Here is a 22,463-nt window from a genome sequence, read left to right on the forward strand (position 1 = left end):
GGTTCTCAATGGTGTCATAAATCAAGGGCTATCTGTTCCCAAAAAAAATTAACAGATTTTTTTATCATTTACCAGCAATATGTTTTGTACATCCACAAAATCCTTCGTAACTGAAATCATTCTCTCTTCTGAGTGATTTTTTTTGAAAAAAATTCTCTTTACCTTCCTTCATGCCACGGCATTCATAAGGCTGAAGACATATAAATTATGCCACAAAAGATGTGAGAAGACAAAAGATATAAAGACAATTAATTTTATAAGTCAGGAAAGTGAGTTCTTGGTGCTATAATGAGAGGTCAGGAGTCTGTAGGAAGAAAAAAAATCCTGGTCCACTTCCAAGCCTGGAGAAAGTGGCTAGAAATAAAAGGGAGGGCTAACTAGCTGCTTAAAGAAAGGTTTATTTATGAGCAGAATCAACAACAACATGCAGTTCTGGGACAGCTGGCAAAATAGCTGAATGAGTGGTTTGATCTTTATAGGTTTTGGGCATTTTGAGATGCTCCAGATGGGTTGTGCAATGTAGTGAGCTTGTGCCTTTCACTATTTCAATGGTGGTGAGTTAATTGCAAGGGGGTTCCTAGGGGTTCGGGAGAACCTCTAGCTAAGATTCTGTGCAGTTCGGAGAGCCCCCACATCATAGTTCCCTCTAAGCTGAGCAGTGAGCAATCGCTCACATAAAAATCATAATCAACTCAGAGTTTTCCAAACCTGCCCAGAAGCCGAGAGGGAAAGAGTGAGAGGGAAGGAGAGAGAGAGGAAGAGAGAGAAACAGATAGAAAAAAGAGAGGAAGGAAAAGAAAAAGAAAAAGAATGGGAGTAAGGAAGAGAGAAAGAAAATCAAAATCTAGTTTGAAACTAGCTCATCTATTTAAGTGGCATTTTGATATTGATAGAGTTGCCCTATTATGAGCTCACTGTTATAGACACAGTACAGTATTTTATTTTGAAATTCTCTGAGGCAAAACAGGGTGGGTTTTTTATTTGTTTGTTTGTTTGTTTGTTTATTTATTTATTATTTCTGTGCCGCCCAGTCCCGAAGGGACTGCCGCTCAGACACTATACTTTTCCGCCCACACCCCCCAAAAAATTAGAGGGAACACTGCCCCACATCCTATTCCAGGCTGGACCCGCCTATCCTGCCCCTCCCAGGAGTCCTCACGTGGCTCGTTTTGGGTGCAGATAAGTGCAAGACATGTGGGGAGCAATGGCAGACTCCCATTCCCGCTGCTACCATTGTGATGCGTGCACGGCTTCGCTTCTCCTGCGTACGTGCGCATCCCAGTGTGTTTTTGCTTCTGCGCATGGGCAGGAAGCAAAATCTCACGAGGGGATGCACATGTGCATTAGATTTCGGTGATTTTTTTGCTTCCACACATGCATAGAAAGGAAAAAAATCACCAAAAACTTTCCCGCATGCATCCCCTCGGGAGATTTTACTTCCTGCACATGCGCAGAAGCAAAAACACACTGGGACATGTGCGCCTGCACACAGGAGAAGCGAAACTGCTAACACAGCACAACTTTTGCTACCGGTGCAGCGTCCTTATCTATACCAGTAGAAACCTGCTACTGGTGGGGAGGCTTGGGAGGGCGAAAAACGGGTCTTCTCAAAAATGGGAAGGCCAGATATGGGTCCATTTCCCGCCTCCAGAGGGCCTCCGGAGCCTGCTGAGGCAGTTTTCACCCCCCTGGAGGCTCAAGGAAAGCCGCTTGAGGCCAGGGAGAGCAAACCCCGCCCCCAGTGGTGCAGGAAGCCAGACTGGGCCACACCCACCATGGCCATGCCCCATCAGCAACTGGGCAGAGAACTCTTTGCTAAATTTTTTGAAGCCCACCCCTGGGGTTAATCATATCCTAAAAATCACATCCTGTTCTTTTTAACCCCACCAGTTGGAGCTGCAGGTGTTTTGTTGATGAATAGGCTGGCCTGAATTTCTTAATGGGCATGAAATATCCATCTCGATTTCAAGCGTCTGCTGGAGGCTGTTTCACTATGCAGGAAGAATGGGGCTGCTTTCTGCCTTTAAGAACATGTTTTCTCTACTTCTCTTACAAAAAATATTCTATTCTGCCTCTTTTAATGATAAGAATAAAGACTTTTAATCTAGGGTGTGGGGCTTCCTAGAAGTCTAATTTTAATTTTTTGAAATTAAGACTTTAATTTTCACTCGTTATTACATTTTAACCAAGCACCTAGCAAGTTTCAGGGAGCACAGAAGTGGTATTGCATTTTTTTTTCTTACTCTCTTTGGAGTTATTGTTTTCCTCTAATATTCACCTTGGTTCCATGGGGAAAAAAACAGTTTTAAAAACCCACATGGGAGAAAGAAGGTTTTCTGGCATTTGCTGCTCAGGTCCTTTCTGGTCCTGTCAATCATGAAAATCTCCACCTGTCTCTTTGCACACATCATACAAGCAAGCAGAGCAACTTGTGCAACCAAGCAGATTTTTCTGGATCTTTTAACCTTCCTAACTTCACAGTGTCCTTGTTACCAGAATTACAGAATAAAAAGGCTTGGAAGGGGCCTTGGAGGTCTTCTAGCCCGAGCTCCTTGCGGAGGCAGGAGGCCTTAATACCCATTTCAGACAGGTGGCTGTCCCACCTCATCTCAAAAATCTCAAGGGTTGAAGCATCCACAATTTCTGGAGGCAAGCTGTTCCACTGGTTAATTCTTTCCCCTGTCCATAAGTTTCTTCTTAGTTCTTGGTTGCTTCTCTCCTGGATAAAATTTCCATCACTTGCTTTTCCCCCCCCTGCCTTCCAGTGGCTTTGGAGAATGGAATAATAGAGTAACAGAATTGGAAGGGACCTTAGAGTTCATATAATCCAACCCTATGCTCAAAACATTTTTATACCATTCCGGGCTCTCTTGAAAAACCTCCAGTGTTGGAGAGCACCCACAATTCCTGAAGAAGGCAAGCCGTTCCGTGGATTGATTTTGTTCTCATTGCAAGGAAATCTCTCCGTAATTTCTAGGTTGGAACTTTCTTTGATAATCTCCCACCTGTTGCTTCTTGTCCTGCCTTCACCTGTGCTTTCCAGAACAGGCTGTCTTCTCCGTGGCAGCACCTCAAGTATTGGAAGACGCGACCATGCCCCCTTCTCCTCTTTAGATTCGAGAGTTCCTGCAAATTGTTCGGCCGGCCGTGAAGGTTTTAGCCTCGAGCAGTTTTCTCCCAAACGAGCAACGCCCAGCCAGGGCTGGTTCAGCGACGCCCACTCCTCACCGCAGCCCCTCCGTCCAACATGATGCCTTTTGAGGCACCGCAAGGCAGATGAAATTTAATCTGCCTACCAACTGACACCTAGGACTATTTTGGAGATGGACAGCCGGGGAGAGGATCACGTCAGCAAACCAACATGACTGGTGGAGACGGTTCAAGGGAGGAGCTGGGTCTCAGCTAAAGCCAGGGGTCATCTCGGTGAGGCTGGGGGCTTGCCTTCTGCACATCCCCAACCTCACTGGGGTTTCTGTTTTGTTCTTCCCAGGGTGGGGGGCTGGGAGGGGAAAAAGGGGTGCCCTGAACCCTCCTAGCCTCCTCTTCACCGTCTTCTGGAGGGTTACTGAAATGGTCAAGAATCTATCCACCCACCGTCCCAATTAAAGAGGCTTGAAAAATAAAAGATCCCAGGTAAGGTCCTTCGATTGCACTCTCGACAGGACAGACCAGAGAATGGTGGCTTGTTGAGAGGAAAAAAATAAAATAAAAAAAAAGCTCTAGTTTTGTTCCCCCCTCCCCACTCTCCCTATACCCATTTCCATGTTGGTTTGGTTAAGGTTGAAAGTCAAAAAAATCCCTTTTTTGATTTTCAGCCTGAAGATATCAATAAAAGAGTTGGAAAGGATTTTGGAGGTCTTGTAGTACTGCCCCCCCTCCCCCCTGCTCTCAAGCAGGAAATCCTATATACCGTTTCAGACAAAACACGGGCTGAACCTGGAAAGCAGGTTGGTTGGTTGGTTTTCCTGGACGAGGCCAATTCAACCCAGGCAGGATTTTAAATGTCGGTTTAAAATAACCAGGATTTCATGGGGTTTTAAGCAGGAAAATAATGCTGTCTTTGAATTGCATGGGGGTTGGAAATATGGCATTGATTTTTTTATTATTTATTTTTTTTGGCGTGGCTTTTTCTTCCTAAATAAGGAAGCGTCTTGCAAGAATTCTGCGCCGGGTGAAAATCCAGATTTCAGCATGTGAGCAATTCTAAGTATTAAATCTCCTCTGCTTTATTCTCCTGCCTCCAGTTCTCAGCTTGGATTTCTCCAGGGGAGCTTTGCAAAAAAGATAGAGCTGGACAGCTGAAGCTATTTTAAGAGCCATCGGTCAGTGATCAGGCCTGGCTGGAATGGAGAGGAGCTGAGCCGTGTTTGCCTGTTATATACAGCCTGGGGGGATCAATGGGCAAAACGCATGCCTTAAAAAAGAACAAAACACTTATTTAGGTGAACAGTGCATTGCATTGCATGGAATGTGCTTGGTAAAATTTGATGGCAATCGAGATTATTCCCTTGATACTGTCCAAGCAGACGGGAGAGTTATTTTTCTAAAAATATATTTGCAGGCAGTCCTCGACTTAACAACGTCCGTTTAACAACCGTTCAAAGTTCACAACGGCACTGAAAAAAGTGACTTATTATGACCCCTTTTCCACCGTTACAACCACTGCACCGTCCCATGGTCAAAATTCAGGTGCTTTGACAACTGACGTGTATTCATGACGGTTGCAATGCCCGGGGGTCTCATTCTGTGACTTTCTGACTAGCAAAGCCACCGGGGAAGCCAGATTCACTTAACAACTGTGTGACTAACTTATCAACTGCAGCGATTCACATAACAACTTCGGGAAGAGAGAGTTTGTAAAACGAGGTAGACGCCCACTTAATGTTTCGCCTAGCTTGGGCTCAATCGTAGTTGCAAGTTGAGGACTTAGCTATACTAAATGTAAAGTTGACTTTCTTATTGGGAAAAGGAGTTGGCATAGCTACATTTTTTATTGTTATTCCAATGTTACAGTGGAGCCCTGCGAGGTAGGACAGGCTAAGAAAGGGGAAGGGTGTGACTTTCCTGAAGTCACTGCGACTGTTGGGCGTGGAAGGTAGACTTGACCTGGACTGCCCTGCAGAGGCTTTGTGGGTGGTTCCATAATTTAGTAGTATGTAATCATGATGATTTTAAATTGGATTGAAAGGGTGTTTATTGGAGATCTTGATTTTTTTTGTGCCTTTAAGGACAATTAGTTGAATATCCGTCATTCATGACTTAATAACCGTTTGTAAGTAAGCACACTTATAACAGCACTGAAACAACTGGTCCTCGCATTTACGACCATAGGCAATATCCCCATGGTCATGTGATTAAAATTCAGGCGCTTGGCAACTGGCATCGTGCCCAGGTCACAAGATCGCTATTTACGATGTTCCCAGCCAAACCCAAGTCAATGGGGGAAGTTGGATTCACTTAATGGCTGCATGATTCACTTAACAACTGCAGGGATTTACTTAACAAAAGGGTTTTAAAAGGTTGTAAAAGCAGACATGTGACTCACTTAACAACTACCTTCCTTAGTGGTGGAAATTCTGTTTTAATCTAAGTTGAAAACTACCCATATATATATATATATATTAGGCTAAGAAAGATTGGAACTCATCAGGTATGAATAATCTCTGTATTACATTTTGCAGAATGCAGACCTATAAGCTAAGCATGCAGTATTATTTTTTTGAAATAATTTTTTATTGAGTTCGGTGGTTCACCACCACAACTGAGGCAAAAATTTATATTGCTAAGCAAGGCAGTTGTTAAGTGAGCTTTATCCCGTTTTGTGATTTTTTTTTCTTTTGCGATGTTTGTTAAGTGAATCCCTGCAGTCGTTAAATTAGTAACATGGTTGTTAAGAGGATCTGGTTTATTCCCACGGACTTTGCTAGTCATAAGTTCACAAAAAGGGATCATGTGACCCTGAGACATTATGACAGTCATCATAATAAGTATGAGTTGGTTGCCAAGCAGCTGAATTTTGATCATGTGACTGTGGGGATGCTGTATAAGATATAACTGAAAGATATTTATTTATTTTTATTTATTTGTGATCTATCTATCTATCTATCTATCTATCTATCTATCTATCTATCTATCTATCTATCTATCTATCTATCTATCTATCTATCTATCTATTTATCTATCTAGTCTGTCTGTCTGTCTGTCTATCCTATCTATCTATCTATCTATCTATCTATCTATCTATCTATCTATCTATCTATCTATCTATCTATCTATCTATCTATTTATCTATCTTGTCTGTCTGTCTGTCTGTCTGTCTGTCTATCTAGTCTGTCTGTCTGTCTGTCTGTCTGTCTGTCTGTCTGTCTGTCTATCTATCTATCTATCTATCTATCTATCTATCTATCTATCTATCTATCTATCTATCTATCTAGTCTGTCTGTCTGTCTGTCTATCTTGTCTATCTATCTGTCTATCTTATCTATCTATCTATCTATCTATCTATCTATCTATCTATCTATCTATCTATCTATCTATCTATCTATCTATCTTATCCTATCCTATCTATCTATCTTATCTATCTATCCAACCATCCATCCATCCATCCATCCATCCATCCATCCATCCATCCATCCATCCATCTTTCTCTCATTTATTTTCTGGACTCTGTGTAGTGTAAAATGGTCGGAAGTCATTTTCTCAGTGCCGTTGTAACTTCAAATAATCGCTAAATGGACAGTTGTGACTATCTCTAGAGCAAACCTATGTTGTATGACCATCGCTATTTTGTTTTGTGCAATGCTTGCGATGTTTTTGTTGTTTATCCCATGAGGAAAAATACTCTTCTTATGCTCAGAGACACCCCCCCCTTCTCTAAATAGTTGGATTGGTAGTGATGGCAGTTTGCAAGACAAAACAATTCCATTTCGTTTTAGCAGGAGAAAATTTGATAAAAGTAGAAGAATTAAAACAAGGTTATAATCAGAGCTGCCCACATTTCCTGAAAGCGGTCCTTGATTTACAACCAAGGTTGAGACAAGAGGTTTCATTGCTAAGGAAGGCAGTTGTTAAATGAATAGGTGCATGGTTTTACAATGTTCTTTTGCCATGGTTGTTAAGTGAATCACTGCAGTTGCTAAGTTTATTGTTGTTAAGTGAATCTGGCTATCCCCATTGGTTCTGCTTGTCAGAAGCCGGTAGGCAAACCATTGTAAGTGGTTGCAAATCATTGTAAGTGGGAGGGCCAATTGTAAATCACATTTTTTCAGTGCTGTTGCAACTTCAAATGGTCACTAAACTAACAGTTGTAAACTGAAGACCCCTGTGTAGGCAGTCCTGGATTTGCAACAGTTTGTTCAGTGACCATTCAAAGATTAAAAAAGCACTGAAAAAAAGTGACCTATCACCATTTTTCACACTTATGACCGTTGCAGCACGTGATCACGTGATCAAAATTCAAATGCTTAGCAACTGTCTCGTATTTATGACTATTGTAGTGTCCCAGGGTCACATGATCTGCTTTTGTGACCATCTGACGAGCAAAGTCAATGGGGAAGTCCAGATTCACTTAATGAACATGCCATTCACTTAACAACTGTGGCAAGGAAAGTCATAAAACGGAGCAAAATTCATTTAACAAATGTCTAGCTAGCAACGGAAATTTTGGGCTGAATTTTTGGCCCTCGGGAATTCGGCGGCATAGAAATTCAAATAAATAAATTGTGGTTGTAAGTCTAGGGCTATCTGTATTGAATTCTTAACTCTCATCATTATTTAATTACCTAAAAAATATCAGATTTTAAGAGTGACTGATTTTACACCCCCTTTTTGCCAGGGTTGTTAAGTGAATTACTGTAGTCACTAAGTGAATAATGTGATTAAGAAAGATTAGGAGAAAGGACCGCTGTCTATTGAAATAGGCAGTAAAAATCGGCATGACATCAGATCCGATGTTGCAAATGTCTATTGCTATGCAATGTCCACCATCTTGGAGATTTTGACCTTGGTGGCCATTGACTTTTTAATCCAGTATGGCTAAATCTGGCTTAAATCTGGATTTGACTCAAAAAGTAAGGCAAGAATTATTTAGTTTTGTAACGGAATCCAAGCCAACTTGTCACTGGTGGGATGCGGGTTTGAAGTTTGCAGACAGGTGGAAAACCATATGGGTTGGATCTTGGATGGTATGAAATGGAGTGGGGTGGGGGTGGGGGGAGGGAAAGAACTGTGAAGGGGGGGAGTGTTTGATCAGGAGGAGAAGACAGCTGGGACCAACTCATTAGGATTGTTAGGAAGTAGCACAGGGCACACCCTTTGTGTAAAAAAACTCGGGTCAGCAGACGGGGAGAGAAATTTAGAAGAGGCTGAAAGGTTTGAACCCATGTTGAAAACAGAATGGAGCTCTGGAGTATAATAATGAGGTTGATAGGGATGGTAGCCATCTTGACTTTTTTGACTCCACCTCTATCATCTTTCTCCTTCTTTTCTCTATCTCTGTCTCTCCTTCCACCTCTCTCTATCCCTCCCCACTTGTCTCCTTCCTTCCCTCCCTCCCTCCCTTTCTCCCCATCTCCACCAGGTCTGTCGGTCTGTCAGTCTGTCGGTCTGTCTATCATCTATCTCAGTGTTTCCCAACCTTGGCAACTTGATGATATCTGGATTTTGACTCCCAGAATTCCCCAGCCAGCAAATGCTGTCTGGGGAATTCTGGGAGTTGAGGTCCAGATATCTTCAAGTTGTCAAGTTTGGGAAACACTGATCTATCTCTCCATCATTCCGCTGGCTTGGCTGTCTGGGGAATTCTGGGAATTGAAGTCTCTCCGTCTCCCTTTTGCCACGTGTGAGAAGGACTGGAATGGGAGATGGAAAGAATTAACCTAAAATTAGCAGTCCTTTCAACAAGAGGCAACATGCAGAATAATTCTTTTAGCTTCCTTAAATCATAACCTATTTCCAACTCCTGTAACTGTAGCTAAATAAAGTGGATTTTTTCCAGAAAGCCTTCTTGGTTTTCTCCAGCTGAATGGCAGATAGTCCTTGAATTACGACTGTAGAGCCTGCTCATCATAATAGTAAGTCACGATGATTGTAAATCAGGTCTGACTGACCTGATTTTATGACCTTTTCTGCAACAGTCACTAAGTGGATCATGGTAAAACATGGTCATGTAATCATAGAATGTTGGAAATGACTAGAAATGTCCAGATGGCTGAAAGCCAGAGGTGGAATTCAGCAGGTTCTGACAGATTCTGGTACCGGAAATTTGAGTAGTTCAGAGAACCAGCAAATACCACCTCTGGCTGGCCCCAAGAGTTGGGTGGGATTGGAGCCATGCCCACCAAGTCACGCCCACAGAACTGGTAGTAAAATGTTTGGATTTCACTGCTGCTGAGAGCCCAAAGCCATGGTGGCTGTCAGAACTGCAGAACTGAGTCATAACAAGAACTGCCAGGGAAATCCGACATAACTTTGAGGGGGGGCACTAAGCAACCGGACGTAAGTCGAGAACTATCTCCAACAAATATGTGGATAGTATCCATGTTTATTGTCATGCCAGAGATTTACACTGCCCCATAAGAGACTTAAGACTCATCTCTGCCGCCAGGCTTGGGGTCACTAGACTCTAGCCCCGTGGCCGACGAATGTGTTGAGAACAAGTCGATTGAATGGGAATGACTGTCTTTTTATGGTTTTGGGAGGTTTTAGATTATAGATTTAATTGGATTTAGGACGTTATATATTGTTCCTTTTTTTAAAAAAAAATATATCAATTTTCACTAAAAAAGACAAACAGGACAGACAGACATTTAACATATATTTTGGGCTACAATTGCACCACTTATGGTAGAAGTCTTTCTAATACAGAAAAGGAATACAGTATACTAATAATTTGCAAATTCAACATAGTAATTTGAATGAAAAGAAGAATTTTTGTTTTTATGTAATTTAACCATTAATAACTGTAATGATAGAAAAATGAACTATTTTAATACATTTACATGCTTTCAGGTCATTTGAATTTTTATTTTATTTTATTTATTTATTTTTATTTATTTAACCATGTATAAACTTTATTCCAAATATTGTAAAAATCTGATTCTTCTTGATTATTTAGCCGCCTTGTCATCATATCCATCTCTGCACATTCTATGATTTTCTTTATTGCATCCTCCTCCTTGGGGATATCTTCTCCCTTCCAGTTTTGTGCATATACTATATATTGTTCCATTATATGTTGTAAGCTGCCCCGAGTCCTCGAAGAGGGGTGGCATAAAAGTCACATTAATAATAAGTTCAACTAAGAGTTAATTAATTAATTAAAGAGTTGCAAACCTAATCCTACGTAGCTTCTGCTCTGGAAATCTTACACTACTTACCAGAGCTTACAAAACTTTCGCCAGTCCCATCCTCGAATGCAGTTCATCTGTTTGGAACCCATATCGCATCTCAGACATTAACACCCTTGAAAATGTTCAAAGATGCTTCACAAGAAGAGCTCTTCATTCCTCCACTCGAAACAGAATACCCAAGAGACTAGACTTTCAATCCTGGGTCCTGAAAGCTTAGAACTACGACGCCTTAAACATGAACTAAGTATTGCCCACAAGATCATATGTTGCAATGTCCTGCCTGTCAAAGACTACTTCAGCTTCAACCACAACAACACAAGAGCACACAGCAGATTCAAGCTTAATATTAACCGCTCCAAACTTGACTGTAAAAAATATGACTTTAGTAATCGGGTTGTCGAAGCGGGGAACACATTTTTATTATTATTATTATTATTATTATTATTATTATTATTATTATTATTATTTATTAGACTTGTATGCCGCTCCTCTCCGCAGACTCGGGGCAGCTCACAGCAATGATAAAAACAATATACAGTAACAAATCTAATATTAAAGTTTAAAATAACAATTTTACATTAAAAAGCCTAAAACCCCCAATACTGTATATAGAAAAGCATACACACAAACATATCATGCATACAGCTACATAGGCAAGGGGGGGGGAGTCTCAGTTCCCCCATGCCTGACGGCAGAGGTGGGTTTTAAGAAGTTTACGAAAGGCAAGGAGGGTGGGGGCAGTCCTGATCCCTGGGGGAGCTGGTTCCAGAGGGTCGGGGCCGCCATAGAGCAGGCTCTTCCCCTAGGTCCCGCCAGACGACATTGTTTAGTCGACGGGACCCGGAGAAGGCCAACTCTTTGGGACCTAACCGGACGCTGGGATTTGTGCGGCAGAAGGCGGTCTCGCAGATATCATTACCGGACTCCGTAGTATCATCCCCTATCCCCAAACATTTTCCCCTTAGATTATCCACGGTTGACCTCTCCAGATTCCTAAGAGGTAAGGGGCGTACATAAGCGCACTAGAGTGCCTTCCGACCCCTGTCCTATAGTCTCTCCTATATCTTGTATTTCTTCTCTATTATATCTCTATAACCTTCATTGTGTATTATTGTGTATTGGACAAAAGAAATAAATAAAATAAATAAATAAATAAATAATAGTTGTACCCAAAGGCTTCCTGTGATGCCTGATAATTACAGATAGTCCGTGATTTACAACCACAGTTGGGAGCAAAGTGATTGTTAAGTGAGTCACATCTGTTTTTATGACCTATTATGTCAGTGATGGCAAACCTATGGCATGCGTGACACAGGTGGCACATGGAGCTATACATGAGGCCACATGAAGTGTTGCCCTATATCAGCTTCTGCATGCATGTGTGTGCTGGCCAGCTGGTAGCCTCCGGAGCCTAGGGATCAGTAGTAGGTTCCTGCTGGAACGGTAAAGGATGCCGCACTGGTATTGTGCTATGCGTGCACCTTCGGGTATCCTTCTGCCGCATGAATCCCAGCGGCCGATTAGGTCCCACAGAGTTGGCCTTCTCCGGGTCCCGTCGACTAAACAATGTTGTCTGGCGGGACCTAAGGGAAGAGCCTTCCCTGTGGCGGCCCCGGCTCTCTGGTATCAGCTCCCTCCAGAGATTCGAATTGTCCCCAACCTCTTTGCCTTCCGCAAGATGTTCAGGCATGGGGAGATTAATTCTCTCCCCCACCCTTTTGACTTTAGTATCCGAGAGTGGTGTAATTGTGTAGAATTGATTGTTTTTTAGTAATAATGGGTTTTTAATTTAGTTTTTTACATTGGATTTGTATTGCATTGCATTATTACTGCTGTTGTGAGCCGCTCCAAGTCCTAGGAGAGGGGCGGCCTATAAATATAATAATAATAATAATAATAATAATAATAATAATAATAATAATAATGATAATAATGATAATAATGATAATAATGATAATAATGATAATAATGATAATAATGATAATAATGATAATAATGATAATAATGATGATAATAAATATAATAATTATATGAAATATGAAATCCAGCATAGTGATCTCGTTTGCTGAGTTGTATTGACATAATAATAATAATAATAATAATAATAATAATAATAATAATTATTATTATTATTATTATTATTATGTCAATACAACTCAGCAAACGAGATCACTATGCTGGATTTCGTATTTCATCACCAGTCGGGCGCTTCCCAAGCACCTAGGACTGCGTGATGTAGCGGCGAATTATGTTTGCCGATCCCAGTAAAGCGGCCTTTTGCAATTGACAGATGGAGATTTTGTCAATTCCGATGGTTTTCAAATGTCTGCTGAGATCCTTTGGCCCTGCGCCCAGCATGCCAAGGACCACTGGGACCACTTTCACTGGCTTATGCCAGAGTCGTTGCAGCTCGATTTTCAGATCTTCGTATTTCACTAATTTTTCTAATTGCTTCTCCTCAATTCTGCTGTCCCCTGGGATTGCGATGTCAATGATCCATACTTTCTTTTTCTCCACAATCAGGATGTCTGGTGTGTTATGCTTCAGAATTCGGTCAGTCTGAAGTCGGAAGTCCCACAGTAGTTTTGCTTGCTCATTTTCCACCACTTTTTCGGGCTTATGATCCCACCAGTTCTTTGCCACTGGGAAATGGTAGTTCTGGCACAAGTTCCAGTGGATCATCTGTATTATTGTTATTGTTATTGTTGTTGTTGTTTGTTGTTATTATTGTTGTTATTGTTGTTATTGTTGTTTTTATTGTTATTATTGTTATTATTGTTATTATTGTTATTATTGTTATTATTGTTATTATTGTTATTATTGTTATTATTGTTATTATTGTTATTATTGTTATTATTGTTATTATTATTATTGTTGTTGTTGTTGTTATTATTATTATTATTATTATTATTATTATTATTATTATCCAATGTGTGTGTGCATCCCAGTATGTTTTTGCTTCTGCGCAGAAGCACAAAAACTGCCAAAATCTTGTGCAGACTTGAAATCAAGCAAAACCATGTTGGGATGTGTGTGCACGCCCATCGGACACCTGAAGCTGCACGTGCAGCACACCAGTAGCAGCAGTAGGACCAATCCGCCACTGCTGGGGAGGGTGAAAAACGGCTCAACATCCCAACCGGAAGTTCCTTTCTGAACTTGCGGTTGGGTTGTTGGATCTGTTTTTTACCCTCCCCAGGTTCCGGAGACTTTCCTGAAGCCCGGGGAAGGCGAAAACAACCTCCCCCAGAAGGCAGAAAATCAGCTGGAATCAGTTTTTTCGCCATCCACAAGTTCTAGAGCAGTGATGGTGAACCTATGGCACAGGTGTCACAGGTGGCACGCGGAGCTATATCTACTGGCACGTGAGCTGTTGCCGTAGCTCAACTCCAACGTGCATGTGTGTACCAGCCAGCTGATTTTTTGGCTGGCACAGAAGCGCTGGGAGGGCATTTTTGGCTTCCAGAGAGCCTCCGGGGTGATGGGGGAGGGCATTTTTACCCGTCCCCAACTCCAGGGAATCCTTTGGAACCTGGGGAGGGCAAAACACAAGCCTACTGGGGCTACCAGTAGTTGGGAAACAGGCCATTTCCAGCCTCCCGAGGGTCTCTGGCGGGCCGAGGGAAGCTGTTTTTGCCCTCCTCAGGCATTGAATTATGGGTGTGGGCATTCGCACATGCGTGATAGCGCACGGCTATGCTCTTTCGGCACCTGAGGAAGAAAAGGTTCGCCATCACTGTTCTAGAGGCTTCAGTGAGTCCTTGGTGCCTGTGCAGGGTAGGGGGAGCATGAAGGGGGATGTATGTGCATTTGCAGGGCAGGAGGGCATTGCATTATGGGTATGGGCATGCACACATGTGCCATTTTGGCTCCCGAGCAAAATAAAAGGTTCGCCATCACTGTTTTATGTCATTGGTTCTTAAGTGAATTACTTAAGCATTTTGCAGTCATTAAGCAAGTCTGACTTCCTTGCACTGACTGCTTGTTGGAAGGCTGCAAGTGATGATCACTTGATCCTGGTCTGCTGCTATCATTATAAATACCAGCTTACCAGTTGCCAAGCACCGAAATTGTGATCATATCACTGTGGGGATGTTATGATGCTCGTAAGCACAAGGACCAGTTGTAAGTCACTTTTTTTAGTGCTGTTGTAACTTTGTCCTGTAATGAACAGTTGTAAGTTGCGGACCACCCGTATTGACTCCAAGCTAGGAAAAGAACGACTCCAGGCCCTAGTGGTAGAGATAAAATGAACCTTGGTGTTCTACTTGATCATAATATTCTACTTGATCATTATGTTTTACTGATGTTCTACTTGATCATAATATTCTACTTGATCATAATGTTCTACTGATGTTCTATATGTACAGGTTCTCTTTGACTTACAAACATGTGTTTAGAGATCAAGGGAATATACTGAAGTCCTAAGTGCAAGGACTGCTCATAAATCACTTTCCCCCCATGCTGTTGTAATTTCAAACAGTCACTCAGTGAATAGTCATAAGTCAAGGACTAAACCTGTGAAACCCGTCCACAAAATACATTTTTCTTGCTCCTCATGCTTGTTGTTCTTCTCCTTCTTTGTAGGCCATCAAGATGGATTACATTTCCTACAGCGGCGTCCCAAGGTTCTTGACTAGGCCCAAAGCCTTTGTCGTCTCCATGGGCAAAGATGCCACCCTGAGCTGCCAGATCATTGGCAACCCCATCCCGTTGGTGAGCTGGGAGAAGGACAAGCTCCCCATCCAGACGGGAGGACGCTTCAAGATGGTAGAAGACGATGACCTTTATCGTCTCACTATCTACAACTTGAGCTTGGAAGACAGCGGTCAGTACATCTGCCGGGCTAAGAACACCATTGGGGAAGCTTTTGCCGCTGTCAGCATCAAAGTCGGCGAGCAGACCACTGTGACGGAATCGGCCCCGTACTTCATCCAGAAGCCCACATCCATCCGAGTGATCATGGGTGAAGATGCCATGTTCAAGTGCATTGTCCAAGGTAGTCCTCCCCTCGCCATCAACTGGGAGAAGGATGGGAAGCATCTGGGCAAATCATCGGATTCCAACCGGATCCGGATTGAATCCCAGGGTGAGAAGAACGCTCTGAAGATCCAAAGTACTCGTTTGGGAGACAGCGGGACCTACACTTGCCGTGCAGAGAATCCTTTAGGATCCTCCAGCGCTGCCGCTGCGTTGATGGTAGATCTTCCAGATTCGTACAGCCCAGGCAGCAAGAGACACAGTATAGATGACATCGGTAGCAAGACCTCTCCATTGTTGTCCCACATGCAGAAAAGACGAGAAGAAATCCGGAAGAGCGATTTGTCCAAAGTAGACTCCTTAATCTCCACCGAAGGGCGGTCCAAACTCGGATTGAGCTTGTCCTTGGATTACGAACGTGCTGCTAGCTTGACCTCCAAGGGACTCCGAGGTGATGGAGGTTCATATTATCGGGTCACCACCCGGAGTTTCACTGTCACCGAGGGCAAGCACGCCAAAATGAGCTGCTACGTAACTGGAGAACCCAAACCAGAGACCGTTTGGAAGAAGGATGGGGAGGTGATCCTGGAGAGTAGGAGACACATAATTTATGAGGATGAGCAAGAGAATTTTGTCTTGAAGATCCTCTTCTGCAAACAGGTCGATAATGGCCTCTACACCTGCACAGCTTCAAATTTGGCGGGTCAGACCTACAGTTCTGTGTTGGTAACTGTCAAAGGTGAGTAGCTGTAGATCCTCCACTGTGTCACACAATGAACTCCAGATCAGACAATTTGGCAGGACAGACCTGACAGTTATATGTCAATCAACCGTCAAAGGTGAGTAACCGTAGATTCTCCACTGTGTCACACAACGGGCTCTGGACCAGACAATTTGGCAGGACAAACCTTACAGTTGTGTGTCAATCAACTGTCAAAGGTGAGTAGCTGTAGATCTTTCATTATGTCACACAACGGACTCTGGACCAGACAATTTGGCAGGAAAAACCTTACAGTTGTGTGTCAATCAACTGTCAAAGGTGAGTAGCTGTAGATCTTCCATTATGTCACACAACGGGCTCCAGACCAGACAATTTGGCAGGACAGACCTTACAGTTGTATGTCAATAACCATCAAAGGTGAGTAGCTGTAGATCCTCTGTTGTGTAGCACAATGGGCTCAAAAACAAACAACCTGGCAGGACAGATATACAGTTCTGTATTGGTGATCATCAAAGGTGAGTGGCCATAGATCTTTCTTTGTGTAGCACAACGTGCTCAAAAACCACACAACCTGGTACGCCAGACCTACAATTCTGTGCTGTTAATCATCAAAGGCAGGTAGCTGTATCTCCACCTATCTTCAAGTTACCAAGGTTGAGAAACACCGGAAAAGAAGATGTAAGAAAAAAATCTCAGATCAGCATTGAACAAAAGCAGGATGTAGAATAATTCCCTTACTTTTCTATTTACAACATATAGGCTGTCCTCAATTTACAACCAAATTTATGTTGCTAAAGCAAAAAGTTTGTCAAGTGAACAACAGTTGTTATTGTGAAAAAAGAGTCATTTTTTCAATGCTCTTGTAAATTTGAATGGTCACTAAACAAGTGGTTGTAAGTTGAGGATGATTGTAATACTGTGTTTTTGTTTTTTTTAAAAAAAGAACATTTAGCTTCGCAACTAAAATAAGACTGTTAAAGTATTTTTAAACTAGAAGAAATCTAATCCCAGGCATATCTTCTGCACTAGTAGGTGCCAAGGAAGTAAACAAGTTTCTTGACTAGTTTTACAAGGAGATTGACATTAGCAGGATGCAGATATTCAGTGCAGATATTCAGTTGGATGGTGATTTGATCCTGGGTAAAATGAATTTCCTTGGTCTTAAATCCATAATTCGGTGGTATTTTCTGAATCAAGACCCTTAAAGACATTAGAGTTTCAAGCAAGAAAATCAGTTATGGTCTAAAATTACAATAGATCCTGAAAAGGCTACTTTTTTAGAGTCTTCAGAGAGGGGTGGCATACAAATCTAATAAATTATTAATTATTATTATTATTATTATTATTATTAGATTCAAAATTTTGACGTCCACCCTCCTGGTCACATGGATGCAGGAATGGGCTTCTCTCTGGATGGGCGGAACGCAGTGGGGTAGCGAAAATGGAGCTCCACCCCAGAGCACCCAATTTGCACTGAAAGATGTTGAAAGAAAATGCAGGGCATCCTGCATAAGCCATGCCCACAGTGTGGTAGTAAAAATTTTTTGTTGCCCTTCACTGCTTGGATGCATTTTGGGTGCTTGACAGCCAGCCGACTTTAGGACCGTTTTCAACACCCCACGGGTCACGTATGATGCCATGTATGATGGTTTTGTTGGAAATCAACATTTATGTCTGTTTTACATCAAAAAGACACCTCTTAGTGTAGCAGTTGCCAACTGATGGTCTGCAAGAAAATTTTGGTAGTCTGCAGAATTTTTTATATTGCACTGAATCAGGGCTCCTCAAACTATGCCCCTGGGTGTTGCTGCAGAGGGTTTCCTTCTTTCGGGTCTTTTTGTACCGGATGGAGGGGGGCAGAAATTCCGATTTTGGGTCCACTTCGGCCTCCTGGTGTGGGGCTTTGGGTGAAGGCTGGAGGGAAGTACCGCTGGTGGAGAAGAGCCAGTGGGCCTAGTTCCAGTCGGACTGCATTATGGCCTGGAACTGGTTGACCATCGCAGTCCGTTGACCCTCCAGGCCCTTGCAGTCCCATAGGTCTTTCCTCTGCTTGGGAAGCCTATGTTCTTAGTCCTCAGCGACGTGCTTCTGTTGAGCCTCCTTCTTGGTCAGATCCAGTTTGAACAGAGCCAGTTGTTTTGCCAACTCATGGTGGCTGTTTAGCTCCAACAACTGCTTCCTGTGGGGCCCTATGGAACCCAGGTGGGCAGGAGAGGAGTGGCTGGAAGGGGAGGGGCAAGTAGAGGCTGGGGAGGTGCTCCTCGATGTGAGCGACATCAAGTTGGCCACACCCACTCAGTCACATGATCACCTATACACCCCCACCGAGCCGGTGATTAGACAGATCAGATTACAGATCACACCTCGAGGCTCGACTACTGTAACGCTCTCTACATGGGGCTACCTTTGAAAAGTGTTCGGAAACTTCAGATCGTGCAGAATGCAGCTGCGAGAGCAATTATGGGCTTCTCCAAGTATGCCCATATCACTCCAACACTCCGCAGTCTGCATTGGTTGCCGATCAGTTTCCGGTCACAATTCAAAGTGTTGGTTATGACCTATAAAGCCCTTCATGGCACCGGACCAGAATATCTCCGGGACCGCCTTCTGCCGCACGAAGCCCAGCGACCGGTTAGGTCCCACAGAGTTGGCCTTCTCCGGGTCCCGTCGACTAAACAATGTCATCTGGCGGGACCCAGGGGAAGAGCCTTCCCTGTGGGGGCCCCGACCCTCTGGAACCAGCTCCCCCCTGAGATTAGGATTGCCCCCACCCTCCCTGCCTTTCGTAAACTCCTTAAGACCCACCTCTGCCGTCAGGCATGGGGGAACTAAAACACCTCCCCCTTGCCCATGTTGTTTGTTGATTGATTGACTGTGTGCCTGTTTTTTATATATACTGTTTTTATGAGATTACTAATTTTAAATTGTAATTAGATTGGTGGGCATTGGATTTGGTATTATGTACTGTGCTGTTTTTTATTATTGTTGTGAGCCGCCCCGAGTTTGCGGAGAGGGGCGGCATATAAATCCAATAAATCTAATCTAATCTAATTAGTGGTGTGTGGAATTTTAAATTACGAATTTAGTGGTCCCTAAGATCCGAAAGATTGGTGACACTTGCCATAGTGGACTGAGTTTACTTTATGAGCGTAGTATTCACTTAACGTCCATAGCATTCTGTGGACAACCATTGGATTGATTTAACGACCACCCCATATATGTTGAAATAATCTTTCAGTTGTGGCGAGGGGGGCGTTTGCCCAGGTTCACCTGGTGCACCAGTTGCGGCCCTGCCTGGACAGGGAGTCACTACTCACAGTCACTCATGCCCTCATCACCTCGAGGCTCGACTACTGTAACGCTCTCTACATGGGGCTACCTTTGAAGAGTGTTCGGAAACTTCAGATCGTGCAGAAAGCAGCTGCGAGAGCAATCATGGGCTTCCCTAAATATGCCCATGTCACACCAACACTCCGCAGTCTGCATTGGTTGCCGATCAGTTTCCGGTCACAATTTAAAGTGTTGGTTATGACCTTTAAAGCCCTTCATGGCATTGGACCAGAATATCTCCGGGACCGCCTTCTGCCGCACAAATCCCAGCGACCAGTTAGGTCCCACAGAGTTGGCCTTCTCCGGGTCCCATCAACTAAACAATGTCGTCTGGCGGGACCCAGGGAAGAGCCTTCTCTGTGGCGGCCCCGACCCTCTGGAACCAACTCCCCCCCAGAGATCAGAATTGCCCCCACCCTCCTCACCTTTTGTAAGCTCCTTAAGACCCACCTCTGTCGTCAGGCATGGGGGAATTGAGATATTCCTTCCCCCCAGGCCTATACAATTTATGCATGGTATGTTTGTGTGTATGTTTGCTTTTTTAATAAGGGTTTTTATCTATTTTAAATATTAGGTTTGTCATACGCTGTTTTATTATTGTTGTTAGCCGCCCCGAGTCTACGGAGAGGGGCGGCATACAAATCAAATCAAATCAAATCAAATCAAATCAAATCGATAAATAAATAAATAATGGTCATAATAATGGTCATAATGTTCTATTAATGTTTGATCATAACATTTTACTTGGTCATAATGTTCTATTAATGTAATGATCATAACATTTTACTAATGTTCTACTTGCTAATAATGTTTTATTGACGTTCCAATTGATCGTAATTTTCAACATGTTCTCCTTGATCATAACGTTCTACTGATGCTCTAATAATCTACTTGATCACAATATTATGTTGATGTTCTACTTGATCACAATATTCTATTTATTTTCCACTTGATAGTAATTTTAAACTGATATTCTATTTTATTGAAATGTGTTTATTTATTTGTTATTTGGATTTGTATGCCCTCTCCGAAGACTCGTTACACTTGTAATGTTCTACTTGATCACAACATTCTGTTAATGTTCCACTGGATCACAATTTTCTGCTGTGTTCCAATTGATCATAATGTTTTACTGATGTCCTGCTTGATCATAACATTGTACTGATGCTCTACTGGGTCTTAATGTTCTACTGATATTCGAGATCACATTGTTCTACTGATTTTCTACACGATCTTAATGTCATTGAGAAAAATCCACGCTTGCTGTTTGATAGTTCTTCAGTCTTGTATCTTACCAAAGGTCATTTCTCCATCTGATTCTTCCCCAGAACCAAGAATACCTTTCAAGACAAAACTCCAAGATTTGGAAGTTCGGGAGAAGGACTCTGCGATCTTCTTGTGTGAAGTGCCCCATTCTGATGTGGAGACCACTTGGTTCAAAGAGGAGACCAGACTTCAACAGAATGACAAGTACAAGATTGAAGAAGATGGGCTATGCCGCAGGCTCACGGTCCAAAATGTCACCATGGATGATGACGCGGTCTACATTTGTGAGATGAAGGAAGGCAGCAGAACCATCGCTGAATTGAGCGTTCAAGGTAAGTAGCCCATCTGATTTTTCTCAGTAGGACTTCCTTCTATAGGTAGTCATCAACTTATGACTGGTCACTTAGCAATCATTTGAAACCATCTGTCCAAATTTTCAAGCCAGCATTACCACCACTAGAAATTCTGCGAGTTGACATTTACACATTTGAAAGATGCTCATATTAATAAAATTAATACACAGATCCTTGCAGTTACAACCAGTAATGGGCTGCTATCCCTGCTGGGGGGGACGACGACACTCTCAGTGGGGGTAGCGAGTTTATGCCCTATTTATTGAATACTTAATAGTTTTTTTATTGTCCTTCCTTCTCTAGTACCTTAGTACGATCCTTAATTACTTTTAAAATAGTAATTAAATAGTGTGTTTTTACCCATAAAGGCTTTAATCATTATAATCCTTATCTAGAACTGAACTTTTATAGCAATTAAAGAAAATTGAGCTACTTGCCTAATATGTTATCATACCGAACCTTGTGGATTCAGTACAAAACCTAAAAACATTACTCTGCTCCTCAACAAATAATACTGTCTATCTTTTGTCCTTTTTGTGGCTATTCAAATATTGTGACTTAATCAATTGAAAAAGAGTCCAGGCACCTATTTGAAAACTTATCTTGGTCGGTAAGCCACTCCCACCCAGTCACATGATCTTTAAGCCACCTCTGTCACATGATTGTCAAGCCACTCCCACCTGGTCATATGGCTGGCAAGCCACTCCTACCCGGTCACATGACCATGAAGCCACACCCACAAAATAAGCACACCCATAGTCTGGCAGCCCATCACTGGTTACAACCAACACAGTATCCCCATGGTCACATGATCAAAATTTGGACACTTGACCACCAGCCTGCATTTATAACATGAAGCATCCTGGGGTCAGGCGATCTCCATTCCTTCCCAGCCAGCTCCTGACAAACAAAGGGGGGGGGGGGCTGGATTCTCTTAATGACTGATTCTTTTAACAACCGTTAAGTGTTAATGGTTAACTGCAGTGATTCAATTAACAACTGTGGAGAAAAAAGGTTGCAAAACCATTCATGACTTGCCTCACAATCCTTTTGCTTAGCAGTGCAAATTCTGCTCCCAACAGTGGTCATAAGTCGAGGACTATCTGTTAAAACTTATTTAATAAATAAAATAATTAAAGGCAATTCAGCTGTGACCTGCTAACAATTTTTAAACAGAGATCAGGCTTCCTTAGTGGATAATTCTAAGGGTGAAATGCAAGGCCCCTGTTATCAGAGTTATCTGAGAGGGTCAATTCATGCCTGTTTGCATCAAAGGTCGAAGGAGGTCATCCGAGGAATTTCTGTAACCCGAGTTCAGATCATGCTGCTTGCCAAGCATTTGAGTGGATTGCAAACATATAACTTATATTGATGCCTTTGAACTCTGCAGTACATAATGGTAGTCTTTGGCAGTCTGTTTAGTGACCATTCGAACTTAAAACAGTCAAGAAGCCTTCCCTGGAC

General features: G+C 42.6%; 1 protein-coding gene across 1 annotated transcript in view; it reads left to right on the top strand.

Annotated features, from left to right (window-relative positions):
- Positions 1 to 3,558: 3,558 nt before the first annotated feature.
- OBSCN (obscurin, cytoskeletal calmodulin and titin-interacting RhoGEF) overlaps positions 3,559 to 22,463 on the top strand; it is a 334,659-nt gene continuing 315,754 nt past the window's right edge. The window contains 3 exon segments of the mRNA XM_070766937.1: positions 3,559 to 3,633; positions 14,937 to 16,068; positions 20,709 to 20,978. Of these exon segments, the coding sequence (XP_070623038.1) occupies positions 14,946 to 16,068; positions 20,709 to 20,978 (1,393 nt within the window). The 5' untranslated portion in view covers positions 3,559 to 3,633; positions 14,937 to 14,945.

The sequence above is a fragment of the Erythrolamprus reginae genome, chromosome Z (genome assembly GCF_031021105.1).
Source record: "Erythrolamprus reginae isolate rEryReg1 chromosome Z, rEryReg1.hap1, whole genome shotgun sequence".
Lineage (NCBI taxonomy): Eukaryota > Metazoa > Chordata > Lepidosauria > Squamata > Dipsadidae > Erythrolamprus > Erythrolamprus reginae.